General features: G+C 42.8%; 2 protein-coding genes and 1 long non-coding RNA gene across 3 annotated transcripts in view; 1 reads left to right on the top strand and 2 right to left on the bottom strand.

Annotated features, from left to right (window-relative positions):
• LOC135246015 (Bardet-Biedl syndrome 10 protein homolog) overlaps positions 1–712 on the bottom strand; it is a 5,903-nt gene extending 5,191 nt beyond the window's left edge. The window contains exons 1-2 of the mRNA XM_064319506.1: positions 697–712; positions 185–328 (exon numbers count right to left, since the gene is read on the bottom strand). Of these exons, the coding sequence (XP_064175576.1) occupies positions 185–328; positions 697–712 (160 nt within the window). The remainder of the gene's footprint in view (positions 1–184; positions 329–696) is intronic.
• The window catches only part of LOC135245706 (NACHT, LRR and PYD domains-containing protein 5-like), a 281,523-nt gene that overhangs the window by 145,030 nt on the left and 122,632 nt on the right, over positions 1–13,861 (bottom strand). The gene's annotated exons all lie outside the window — the stretch shown is intronic.
• On the top strand, positions 4,846–5,387 carry LOC135245768 (uncharacterized). Its single transcript, XR_010327391.1, has 3 exons — positions 4,846–5,180; positions 5,217–5,291; positions 5,328–5,387. It is a non-coding gene; the product is annotated as an uncharacterized LOC135245768 (long non-coding RNA).

Genomic DNA, 13,861 nt, shown 5'->3' with positions numbered 1-13,861 from the left:
TCGGGCACAGAGACTGTTTTCCCAATGCCAGCGATGCCCTTTGTAAGCACAGTTCTGATTGGTTTCTCTTGTCCAGGTGAAGGCTTAAAGATGTCATTGCAGATGATTGCAGTCTCATGTGTGGTTTGTCTCTTCGATGCTATCTCAATCTGTCTGATCTCATGTTCATCATTGACCCCCCTACTTCCCCCCTCTGTGATGTAGAGCTCTGTATAGATCTCATTGAGGAGGGTCTGGTGGCCCTGCTTTGCTAAACCTTCAAATATGCATTCAAACCTCTTCTTCAGATGAGTTTTCAGTGCCTGCTGGGCTCTTTCTTTGAATTCATCTGAGGAGAGGAAATATGAGAACCAATGTTTAAAATAACAGAAATAGACAAAAAATACTTATGCAGAAAGTTTTCACAATGTTTTACACAGCTCTGAAAGTGTTGCACATTAAGTTGTAGCTATACCTATGTAGTTAAATTGTAACTAATTTGGTAACAAGAGGTTATTACTGATTAACGCCAATGTAGGAAACATGGAACAGTTAACAATATTTTTGATTACACATGCGAAACAAGGCCAGCCCTGTTACATCTCTTCTGTTAATATGAAATAATTCTGCATCGTGAGGACACATTGTGAAATTAACAGGCAAGGTTTACATGTTATGTATCATTGGGATGGCAGGTATGCCATCCCGCCAAGTTACGCCTTGGCGGGGGCATGCCCCATACCTATACAGCACCGAGAGTTTGGCACTTTTCAGGGTTCCCCACAGAAATAACCACAACAGCCACAAACACTCAGCCCTTAAAAACATTCAATTCTGTACATTCTGACCCCATTTCAACAAACAGAATTCATAAACAACTTCACATGTCCACACAATAAAGCTCCAAACTAAGGGTATTTTGCGTTTTCTCCTTCTTCTTCTTCTTCTTCTTCTTCTCTTTCTTCTTCTTCTTCTCATTCTTATTTTTCCTGCCGCCAATCCCACTAACAACATGTCTCCCCATTGGACATTTCACTGACACCAGCCAAATCTTCACCTACACGACCCAATCAAAAACGCGCATACACACGCAAAATACCCATACCTTTTTGATCTGAAACATTTCCAGTTTAAACAGTTAGTCCGCCTGTGGCCTAGTGGGCCAGGTTCCAGTCTTGAGAACACGGAGTCGTAGGTTCAAGCCCAGCTAGGAACGTGTTTCTTTAACCTGCTTCGACCCTCACTAATTATTGTCTACTACTTATCAATTATTGCTTTTGCACCATATCTACCCGCCGTTCACCGTTCAGTTATTAACCGGCTACAATATTGCTAAGCCATATGGATTCAACGGGAGCTCTTCTGTGCTTACTGGCCTGTGTTCTTCTTTAAAACCACCGGCAGGTTTGCTAATGATATGTCACGCATTGCATAGCTATGACATGGTGCTGCACTAACAAAGTCACAGACTGGTAAACCTCCGGTTTAAGGCTTGAATCCCGACTCGCCCTCAGGCAGATCATTTCCTCTTTTACACTAACGTTTTCTTACGGTTATATTTGCTTTACCAAAACTCACTCACGGCCACCCATATGCATTTCATGACGGCAAATGTATTCATTTTATTAAAATGTTACACCAGTTCACCGCTGTGCCATTTCTACTAACTATATTTCTTCACTTGGCTACCGTACAAAACCTTCTTATCAGCAAACGCCACGTTTCTACATTCATGTTACTTCGCCCTGTTCTCTATCTAGCCACATAGGCTACAAACAATTACTACGTATGTTTTGCAACTCCGCAACCTAAACAGCTAGTCCACCTGTGGCCTAGTGGGCAAGGTTACAGTCTTGGGAACACGGGGTCGTAAGTTCAAGCCCAGCTAGGAACACGTTTCTTTAACCTGCTTCGATCCTCACTAATAATTGTCTACTACTTATCAGTTATTGCTTTTGCTCCATATCTACCCGCCGTTCACCGTTCAGTTATTAACCGGCAACAATATTGCTAAGCCATATGCATTATGACTTACCGTCTGTACGTTCAGTTATTAACCGGCTACAATATTGCTAATCCATATGGATTCAACGGGAGCTCTTCTGTGCTTACTGGCCTGTGTTCTTCTTTAAAACCACTGGCAGGTTTGCTAATGATATTTCACGCATTGCATAGCTATGACATGGTGCTGCACTAACAAAGTCACAGACTGGTAAACCTCCGGTTTAAGGCTTGAATCCCGACTCGCCCTCAGGCAGATCATTTCCTCTTTTACACTAACATTTTCTTACGCTTATGTTTTCTTTAAAACTCACTCACGGCCACCCATATGCATTTCATGACGCAAATGTATTCCTTTTATTAAAAAGTTACACCAGTTCACCGCTGTGCCATTTCTACTAACTATAGGCTATTTCTTCACTTGGCTACCGTACAAATCCTTCATATCAGCAAACGCCACGTTTCTACATTCATGTTACCTCGCCCTGTTCTCTATCTAGCCACATAGGCTACAAACAATTACTACGTATGTACGTTCTGCAACTCCGCTTTAAAACATTACATTTAAAATCATGATTCACTCATAAGTATAACTACTAGTACTGAACATGAGAAAAACACATTCGTGCAATAGATTGCACATGTTATTTAACCCTCCACTTAAACAAGTAATGTTAAATACAGACTGTTATATACCGTTTGATAAGGAAACTAAGCTCGCTCATGGTCACTTCATTTACTTCGCACTATAGTCTGTGATCATGTCAACCTTCACCTACATGCCCATTCTGCTAAAAAACATATTGTTTCAACTACGCAATTTCATCATTTCGCCTAATTTATCTCACACTTGTTATTTTGTCATATTCAAAGCCTGCTGGGACATATGCGTCTGCTCCTATTCTCCACTATCAACTTTTCCGGTTCTACCTTAACAAAACAGCAAAGAGGATTCCTACCTGCAGATAAGCCTATCAAAATGCCTTATAAACCTTACAAACACTAAAAGTGCATCTTCACGAAATAACAGACAACGGAGCAGGACAGAAGGGTACACAAGTTGCGACCTAGGCAGCTCTAATTCTACGGGCTTGCTGATTCTTTTGTCAATCTAGGCTCGTTGGATGCCCGTCAAATCCGTGAGTAGCCTACATAGCTACACTGGCCATATTTCACCTTTTCTGATGCGTTTACAATTACGCCACCGCACTATTTGTCACAGCCACTGTTTTACATATATAGCAAACCGAAACTTCTAAACGTACACGCTCATCAGACTGTACAAATTCACACAATGATAGCCATAATCCACAACCGTTTCTTACAGGGTCACTTCGCATTTCTCACTCTCGTAATAAAACGCTTTGCAAAAAGAAATGATATCTCATAAAAAACACGTTTTCAACGTACAAAAATGCCAAGTTACTCAAAAGTATTGATATCAAAATGACGCCAAGTTACGGTACTACAAACAATATAGGCTATCTTGCCTCACCGAAATTTAATAACATGTATTCCAAAGCAATGCTACCCAATATTTCCTCAATTCTTTCAAGTCACTTGGCCCTGTGTTTTGTAATCTTACCATATTACAATGTCATGCAAACGTTGTGTCAGATCAAAGTGTCAAATATTTAATATTGCCTCATGGAACACATTGAAATTCATGTAGAAAACTGCTGGTCAGTCACTACAGGAAGCATATTTCTCCAGAAAACATATGTTTATACTTGCTTCTGAACTGAATTTGACTAAAGGTACAAGTGATTGTATATTTGCAACGTACAATAAATACATGTAAAATACATATTGTACATATATACATAGAGAACTTATTTATCCCCATGGGGACATTTGCCTCGCAGCATGTTACATTCACATTTACGAACAGACATTTATACCAAGAAACATACAATCATTCACGCAACAGAAAGGCTGACCACCAAAATACATACATACCAATACAAATTGGACATATAGATGCCTATTCAATCAATCATGACTGTGAGAAAGCCATCCACACATATGTTTGGCCTGTCCATGTACTGCACGCTTATATACACACAGGGCCAAGTGACTTGAAAGAATTGAGGAAATATTGGGTAGCATTGCTTTGGAATACATGTTATTAAATTTCGGTGAGGCAAGATAGCCTATATTGTTTGTAGTACCGTAACTTGGCGTCATTTTGATATCAATACTTTTGAGTAACTTGGCATTTTTGTACGTTGAAAACGTGTTTTTTTATGAGATGAAGATATGCCCTATATGCTATAACTGCACCTTCAAGTAAAGTGTTGCCCATACCTCTAGTAGTGTTTCACACTTCTCACAAACTGTTGTACACACAACAATGAAAACATAAAAAGGATTCATTTCCATTTCAACATTCAATTTCTGAATTGTTCATAGTATGATGTGTCTTTGTGGTAAATATGGTCTTCATGGGTCATGCAGTAATTTAATTATCTTATAATTATTATGATCGGTGCTCTTTAATCCAGGATAAAACCTCAGGGCAGTCAGTCTGATGGGACAGTGGTTTAGTAACTGGCTTTTGATCCCAAGGCTCCTGGTTTTAAAGACTTTTGGAAACATTTAATCTCATGTGCATTTTATTGCCCCCATTATTACTGCTGGATGCTATATTTGAATTGAAATGCCTTCCTGTACATGTTGTGTGTGATGTTTTTTATATGCAAGACTGTTGATGTAAAACATTATCAAAGTGTGAATACTATAAATCAGTACTCTGTTATTTTGTACTCTGTTATATTTGTTGGCTAAACTCATTTCAGCATTCTAATGGCCACAGTAGCAATGAGAGAAAATTCTTACTGTGCTGCTCATCCCTCTCCAGTGGGTAAGTGACATCCTTCTTCTTCATGTTCCTCAGGATATGGAGTGTGATCTTCAGAGACCCCTCAATGCCACAGGTCTCCAGCATCTTCTCAACTATGTACAGGGCTTCAGGATCCTCCTGCTCTCTCTCAGTGCATTCTGGGTAATCAGCAATTTGATGACTCTTGAACAATTCCTTCATCTTCATAAACGTGTCCAGTACAGAAGGATCTTCTGTTCTTCTACTATAAAAGCATTCTGGGCAACCCTGACTCAGATGGCTCTGAAACAGTTTCAACTTTTCAGTCTTCTTCAGCTTCATCAGAGTGCGCAGGAGAGACTGAAATAAACACATTTAGGTGTGCTGTATCAGAGTGAAAAATAAACACATGAAGAGGTGTGCTGTATCAGAGTGAAATAAATACATGAAGAGGGTATGCTGTCTCAGAGTGAAATAAACACATGAAGAGGTGTGCTGTATCAGTGTGAAATAAACACATGAAGAGGTGTGCTGTATCAGAGCCATGGAAACAAAGCCTTGCTTTATTATGGGTGGCACTGTAGTATAATGGGTGAGGAGCTGGTCTTGTCAGAGGTTTGAATCCCAGGTAGGACACTGCTGTTGTACCCTTCAGCAAGGTACTTAACCTGCATTGCTTCAGTTCATATCCAGCTGTATAAAAGGAAGCAATGTAAATGCTGTGTAAAAAGTTGTATAAGTCGCTCTGAATAAGAGTGACTGCTAAATGCCTGCAATGTCTCTTGTAGGAAGGCCAGAACAGGAAAAGATACTTTAGAACACAACAAGCAGCAGGTCTAAAGCCTATATTCGAAATGCAGCTTTTGCTCCTGATTTATGTTTTTTATGGACACTACTTGTGATGAATCACCAATGTCCTTGGAATAATTTAGTTGTTGAGTTGAATTAAGTTTCTCAGTGCAATACATTTTTTAATGCTAACTACACAAACTGAGTGCTGAGTGTCCATTCTACCTGCCCCGGGAGTTTCCGCAGTGATCACTAGGGCCGTTAAAATTCCACCACAAGCGGACACGACGAGGCTTTGTCGGTGTTACATGATGTGCTAAGCGGACTACAGACCAAGCACCCAGACGCTGCCCTCATCATGGCAGGGGACTTCAACAAGGCAAACCTTATGCCAAGCTTTTACCAACACGTCAAATGTCCTACCCGAAAGGACAAGATACTTGATCACTGCTATTCACCGTTCAAGGAGGGCTACAAGGCTACCTCTCTACCATCATTTGGCAAATCAGACCATGCCGCCATCTTCCTGATAAAAGAATACAAACAACGGATGGTACGGGAAGAGGTGGTGTCGCGAGAGGTCAAGCGCTGGACCGCCCAATCAGAGGCCACTCTACAGGACGCGCTGGACGACGTCGACTGGGACAGGTTCCAGTCCACCTCTGATGACGTCAACGTGTTTACGGAAGTGGTGACCGGCTTCATTACAACGGTGGTGGACAAAGTTATCCCCACGGTGAAAGTTAAGTGTTTTCCTAACCAGAAACCGTGGGGTGACAGATCCATCCGCGTTGCTCTGAACGCACGCACCACTGCCTATAACGCGGGACTGGTGTCTGGGGACATGACGGAGTACAAGGCGGTGTCCTACAGGCTGAGGCAAGCAATCAAGGATGCGAAGCATCACTACAAGGACAGAGAGGAGCTGAACTCTTTTTATGCACGTTTCAAGGCTAACAATGCTAACATTAGCCTGGCGGCTAGCACAGTTAGCGTGTATAACATGAGTTTCCCCCTGGAGCTGCAAGCTCACTTGCCCTGTCAGAGCACTATGTGAGGAGAATCTCCGGACAAGTCCTCAAGACCTGCGCTGATCTCCTGGCTCCTGTGTTCACCACCATAATCAACCTCTCCCTGGCCCAGTCCATGGTCCCCACATGCCTCAAGAGGTCCACCATTGTCCCTGTACCCAAGAACGCTTCCCCAGCCTGCCTGAATGACTACCGCCCGGTAGCACTCACCTCCGTGGTGATGAAGTGCTTTGAGAGGCTAGTCAAGGACTACATCTGCTCCTCTCTTCCCAGCACCATGGACCCTCTGCAGTTTGCTTACCGCCCCAACAGATCCACAAACGATGCGGTCTGTCAGGTTCTGCATGCCACTCTCTCACCTCAACAACAGAGGGGGGGCTATGTAAGATTGCCGTTCATTGATTTCAGCTCAGCTTTCAATACCATAGTCCCCTCCAGACTGGCTGCTAAACTGACTGACCTGGAACTGAACACCTCCATTTGTGCCTGGATACTGGATTTCCTGACCGCCAAACCCCAGGTGTTTAGAGTGGGTAAGCACACCTCAAACCCCCTCACCCTCAGCACTGGAGCCCCCCAGGGGTGTGTGTTGAGCCCTCTGCTGTACTCCCTGTACACACGACTGTGTGGCCAGGTTTGAGTCCAACACCATCGTCAAGTTTGCTGACGACACAGTGGTGGTAGGCCCGATCACCAACGACGACGAGAAGGCCTATCTCCAGGAGGTGGCAGACCTGTCACTGTGGGGCCAGGACAACCGTCTCTTCCTGAACGTCAGCAAAACCAAGGAAATGGTGGTGGACTTCTGTAAGAAGAAACGGCTGAGGACCGACACCCCTCTACAGATCAACGGGACACCGGTAGAGAGGGTGAGAAATTTCAAGTACCTCGGTGTCCACATGACAGAGGACCTGACATGGACACTGCACACAGACACTGTGGTGAGAAAGGCAAGGCAGCGCCTGTATCACCTCAGACAGCTGAGGAAGTTCAGAGTCTCCAAGAAGATCCTGAAAACCTTCTACTCCGCAACCATTGAGAGAACCCTGCTGGGGAACATCATCGTCTGGTACGGGAACTCCTCCTCTCTGGACCGGAGAGCCCTGCAGAGGGTGGTGCGGTCAGCTGAGCGTACCATGGGGACCACACTCCCCACTCTGCAGGACCTGTACCCCAGGAGGTGCTTAAGCAGAGCAAAGAGGATTATGAAGGACTCTTTCCATCCCAACAACAAACTGTTTGAGCTGCTGCGGTCAGGCAAATGCCTACGCAGTCACAGGACCAACACGGAAAGACTAAGGAGGAGCTTCCTCCCTCAGGACATCAGTGCTTTTAACTGCACTGCCAGGACAACTGTCCTAAAATAGTATTTTCACCTCAAGCACATAGCACCTTTACCTCAATGTACACTGCAGCACCTTACCGTCCCACGGTTTACTTTGTATTTTTCTTTTTTCTTTCTTGTACTTATTGTATGATATATCATAGGTTGCACTGCTTCCTATGACTTATTTTAGGACTTATATTAGGACTTACTTTTTTTTACTTATTTGTATTGCTCGTATTTTTTAAATAACTGCTCTTTATATTCTTCTCTCTTTTAATTTGTATTCATATCTTATATTTTATATTATTAGTCTTATTATTATTATTTATTTATTTAGTTATTTATTTTTTTTTCTGCATATAATTATTATTGAAGCGTTATGTTGCACAGTCTACAAGGAGTTTGTCGCACCAGCATTTCACTGTATGTACATGTATATCTAATAAAAAACACGTTTTCAATGTACAAAAATGCCAAGTTACTCACACATATAAGACATACCCCGTCTATAACTCATTCATTCAGACTGCCAAAATCCAGGCCTGCCATTAAAAGTATTGATATCAAAATGACGCCCAGTTACGGTACTACAAACAATATAGGCTATCTTGCCTCACCGAAAGCTAGAACAGGAAAACTTGATAGTGGAGAATAGGAGCAGACGCATATGTCCCAGCAGGCTTTGCATATGAGAAAAGAACAACAGTGTGAGAGAAATTAGGATGAAATGATGAAATTGCATAGTTGAAACAATATGTTTTTATCAGAATGGGCATGTAGGTGAAGGTTGACATGATCACAGACTATGGTGCGAAGTAAATGAAGTGACCATGAGCGAGCTTAGTATCCTTATCGAATGGTATATATAACAGTCTGTATGAAGCATTAGCCATTAAAGTGGAGGGTTAATAAGGAACGTGTGAAATGTATTGCATTGATGTGATTTTCTCATGTTCAGTAGTAGTAGTTAGAATTATAAGAGAGTTATGATTTTAAATGTAATGTTTTAATGGGGAGTTGCAGAACGTACATACGTAGTAATTGTTTGTATGTGGCTAGATAGAGAACAGGGCGAGGTAACACGAATGTAGAAACGTGGCGTTTGCCGATAAGAAGGTTTTGTACGGTAGCCAAGTGAAGAAATATAGTTAGTAGAAATGGCACAGTGGTGAACTGGTGTAACTTTTTAATAAAAGGAATACAATTGCCATCATGAAATGCATATGGGTGGCCGTGAGTGAGATTTGGTAAAGCAAATGTAAGCGTAAGAAAACGTTAATGTAAAAGAGGAAGTTATCTGGCTGAGGGCGAGGCGGGATTCAATCCTTCAACCGTTGAATCCATATGGCTTTGCAATACTGTAGCTGGTTAATAACTGAACGTGCAGACGGTACGTCATAATGCAGTGTATATGTTCGGTGAACAGTGGGTAGATATGGTGCAAAAGCAATAATTGAGAAGTAGTAGACAATTATTAGTGAGAGTAAAAGCAGGTTAAAGAAACATGTCCCTAGCTGGGCTTGAACTAACGACCCCATGTTTGCAAGACTGTAACCTTACTCACTAGGCCACAGGCAGATTAGCTGTTTAAACTGGAAATGTTTCAGAGTAAAAAGGCATGGGTATTTTGCGTGTATGCAAGTTTTTGATTGGGTTGTGTAGGTGAAGATTTGGCTGATGTCGGTAAAATGTCCAATGGGGAGACAGTGGGATAGGTGGCAGGAAAAATAAGAATGAGAAGAAGAAGAAAACGCAAAATCCCCTTAGTTTGGGGCTTTAGTGTGTGGACATGTGAAGTTGTTTATGAAATCTGTCTGTTGAAATGGGGTCAGAATGTACAGAATTTAATGTTTTTAAGGGCTGAGTGTCTGTGGCTGTTGTGGTTATTTCTGTGGGGAACCCTGAAAAGTGCCAAACTCTTGGTGCTGTATAGGTATGGGGCATGCCCCCGCCAAGGCGTAACTTGGCGGGATGGCATACCTGCCATCCCAATGCATGTGACAAATAAAGCCTTTGAACTTAAAAACAATCTGTTTGGAGTCATCCACTGCCATCGTTTATGGATCCTAAAAAAGAATCCAGTCTATCTGTGAGCCAAAGAGGGCCAGATCAATTTTTATAAACTTTAATGAACCTGATTAGATATTCAATCTGACTGTCTGAAAGTCATATTAACTTCAAATATTAAAATAGAAAAAGAACATATCATACCTGTTTTGAGGAGAACAGATTATTTGAGCTGTGAATCCTGTGAATAAATCATGAGACACAACTTAGTTAAACTCTTTTACTGCAGCTCTAACTCACAGCACATGGAGATTTAGCTTCCAGTTAAACTCATCCTCTTACTGCTGCTCTAACTTACAGCACATGGAGACAGAGCTTCCAGTTAAACTCATCCTCTTACTGCAGCTCTAACTCACAGCACATGGAGACAGAGCTTCCAGTGAAAATCATCCTCTTATTGCAGGTATAATTCAATACGAACATGTTTCATTACCTTTGATCACCTCTGAACTCTCCTCTGAAGTAGAGTGGAAGATCCATTGAATGGTCACTCTTCATAGACAGACAGCTGGGTACAGGTGACCCAGCCCGATCTACCTGTAGCCTGTGAACAAAACATGGAGACAGAGCTTCCAGTGAAACTCATCCTCTCACTGCAGCTCTAACTCACAGCACATAGAGACAGAGCTTCCAGTGAAACTCATCCTCTTACTGCAGCTCTAACTCACAGCACATGGAGACAGAGCTTCCAGTGAAACTCATCCTCCTACTGCAGCTCTAACTCACAGCACATGGAGACAGAGCTTCCAGTTAAACTCATCCTCTTACTGCAGCCCTAACTCAGAGCACATGGAGACAAAGCTTCCAGTTAAACTCTTCTTCTTACTGCAGCTCTAACTCACAGCACAAGAAGACAGAGCTTCCAGTTAAACTCATCCTCTTACTGCAGCTCTAACTCACAGCACATGGAGACAGAGCTTCCAGTTAAACTCATCCTCTTACAGCAGCTCTAACTCACAGCACATGGAGACAGAGCTTCCAGTTAAACTCATCCTCTTACTGCAGCTCTAACTCACAGCACAAGAAGACAGAGCTTCCAGTTAAACTCATCCTCTTACTGCAGCTCTAACTCACAGCACATGGAGACAGAGCTTCCAGTTAAACTCATCCTCTTACTGCAGCTCTAACATGGAGACAGAGCTTCCAGTTAAACTCATCCTCTTACTGCAGCTCTAACTCACAGCACATGAAGACAGAGCTTCCAGTTAAACTCATCCTCTTACTGCAGCTCTAACTCACAGCACATGGAGACAGAGTTTCCAGTTAAACGCATCCTCTTACTGCAGCTCTAACAATTCAACCGTAGTGTCAATATGAACTTGTTTCATTACCTTTGATCACCTGTGAACTGTCCTCTGGAGTTGATTGGACGATCCATTGAATGATCACTCTTCATAGACAGACAGCTGGGTACAGGTGACCCTGTCCTCTCTACTCGAACCCTGTGAACAAACATGGAAACAGAGCTTCCAGTTAAACTAATCCTCTTTCTGCAGCTCTAACTCACAGCACATGGAGACAGAGCTTCCAGTTAAACTCATCCTCTTACTGCAGCTCTAACTCACAGCACATCCGAATGGGATATACAACACATCATGACACTTTAAACGGATCTAATACACCCATGTTGACCTGAACGTGCTATCATGCACCCCACTACACCTGAAAGTTGCCAATGAAAATTAAGTTCAATTCAACCGTAGTGTCAATGTGAACTTGTTTCATTACCTTTGATCACCTGTGAACTGTCCTCTGAAGTTGATTGGACGATCCATTGAATGATCACTCTTCATAGACGGACAGCTGGGTACAGGTGACCCTGTCCTCTCTACCCGAACCCTGTGATCAAACATGGAGACAGAGCTTCCAGTTAAACTCAGCCTCTTACTGCAGCTCTAACTCACAGCACATGGAGACAGAGCTTCCAGTTAAACTCGTCCTCTTACTGCAGCTCTAACTCACAGCACATGGAGACAGAGCTTCCAGTTAAACTCATCCTCTTACTGCAGCTCTAACTCACAGCACATGGAGACAGAGCTTCCAGTTAAACTCATCCTCTTACTGCAGCTCTAACTCACAGCACATCCGAATGTGATATAAAACACATCATGACACTTTAAAATGATCTAATACACCCATGTGGACCTGAACGTGCTATCATGCACCCCACTACACCTGAAAGTTGCCAATGAAATATAAGTTCAATTTAACCGTAGTGTCAATATGAACTTGTTTCATTACCTTTTATCACCAGTGAACTGTCCTCTGAAGTTGATTGGACGATCCATTGAATGATCACTCTTCATGGAAGGACAGCTGGGTACAGGTGACCCTGTCCTCTCTACCCGAACCCTGTGAACAAACATGGAAATAAAGCTTCTAGTTAAACTCATCCTCTCACTGCAGCTCTAACTCACAGGACATGGAGACAAAGCTTCCAGTGAAACTCATCCTCTTACTGCATCTCTAACTCACAGCACATGGAGACAGAGCTTCCAGTTAAACTCATCCTCTTACTGCAGCTCTAACTCACAGCACATGGATACAGAGCTTCTAGTTAAACTCATCCTCTTACTGCAGCTCTAACTCACAGCACATGGAGACAGAGTTTCCAGTTAAACGCATCCTCTTACTGCAGCTCTAACATGGAGACAGAGCTTCCAGTTAAACTCATGCTCTATCTGCAGCTCTAACTCACAGCACATGAAGACAGAGCTTCCAGTTAAACTCATCCTCTTACTGCATCTCTAACTCACAGCACATGGAGACAGAGCTTCCAGTTAAACTCATCCTCTTACTGCAGCTCTAACTCACAGCACATGGTGACAGAGCATCCAGTGAAACTCATCCTCTTACTGCAGCTCTAACAATTCAACCATAGTGTCAATATGAACTTGTTTCATTACCTTTGATCACCTGTGAACAGTCCACTGAAGTTGATTGGACGATCCATTGAATGATCACTCTTCATAGACGGACAGCTGGGTACAGGTGACCCTGTCCTCTCTACCCGAACCCTGTGAACAAACATGGAAACAGAGCTTCCAGTTAAACTCATACTCTTACTGCAGCTCTAACTCATAGCACATCCGAATGTGATATAAAACACATCATGACACTTTAAAATGATCTAATACACCCAGGTTGACCTGAACGTGCTATCATGCACCCCACTACACCTGAAAGTTGCCAATGAAATTTAAGTTCAATTCAACCGTAGTGTCAATATGAACTTGTTTCATTACCTTTGATCACCTGTGAACTCTCCACTGAAGTTGACTGGACGATCCATTGAATGATCACTCTTCACAGACGGACAGCTGGGTACAGGTGACCCTGTCCTCTCTACCCGAACCCTGTGAACAAACATGGAAACAGAGCTTCCAGTTAAACTCATCCTCGTACTGCAGCTCTAACTCACAGCACATGGAGACAGAGCTTCCAGTTAAACTCATCCTCTTACTGCAGCACATACTCAGAGCACATGGAGACAGAACTTCCAGTTAAACTCGTCCTCTTACTGCAGCTCTAACTCACAGCACATGGAGACAGAACTTCCACTTAACTCATCCTCTTACTGCAGCTCTAACTCACAGCACATGGAGACAGAGCTTCCAGTTAAAGTCAGCCTCTTACTGCAGCTCTACCTCACAGCACATGGAGACAGAGTTTCCAGTAAAACACATCTTCTTACTGCAGCTCTAACATGGAGACAGAGCTTCCAGTTAAACTCATCCTCTTACTGCAGCTCTAACTCACAGCACATGGAGACAGAGCTTCTAGTTAAACTCATCCTCTTACTGCAGCTCTAACTCACAGCACATGGAGACAGAGCTTCCAGTTAAA

Source organism: Anguilla rostrata, chromosome 19, assembly GCF_018555375.3.
Source record: "Anguilla rostrata isolate EN2019 chromosome 19, ASM1855537v3, whole genome shotgun sequence".
Lineage (NCBI taxonomy): Eukaryota > Metazoa > Chordata > Actinopteri > Anguilliformes > Anguillidae > Anguilla > Anguilla rostrata.
The sequence above is the reverse complement of the archived record's forward strand: the minus strand, read 5'-3'. Positions and strand labels throughout refer to the sequence as shown.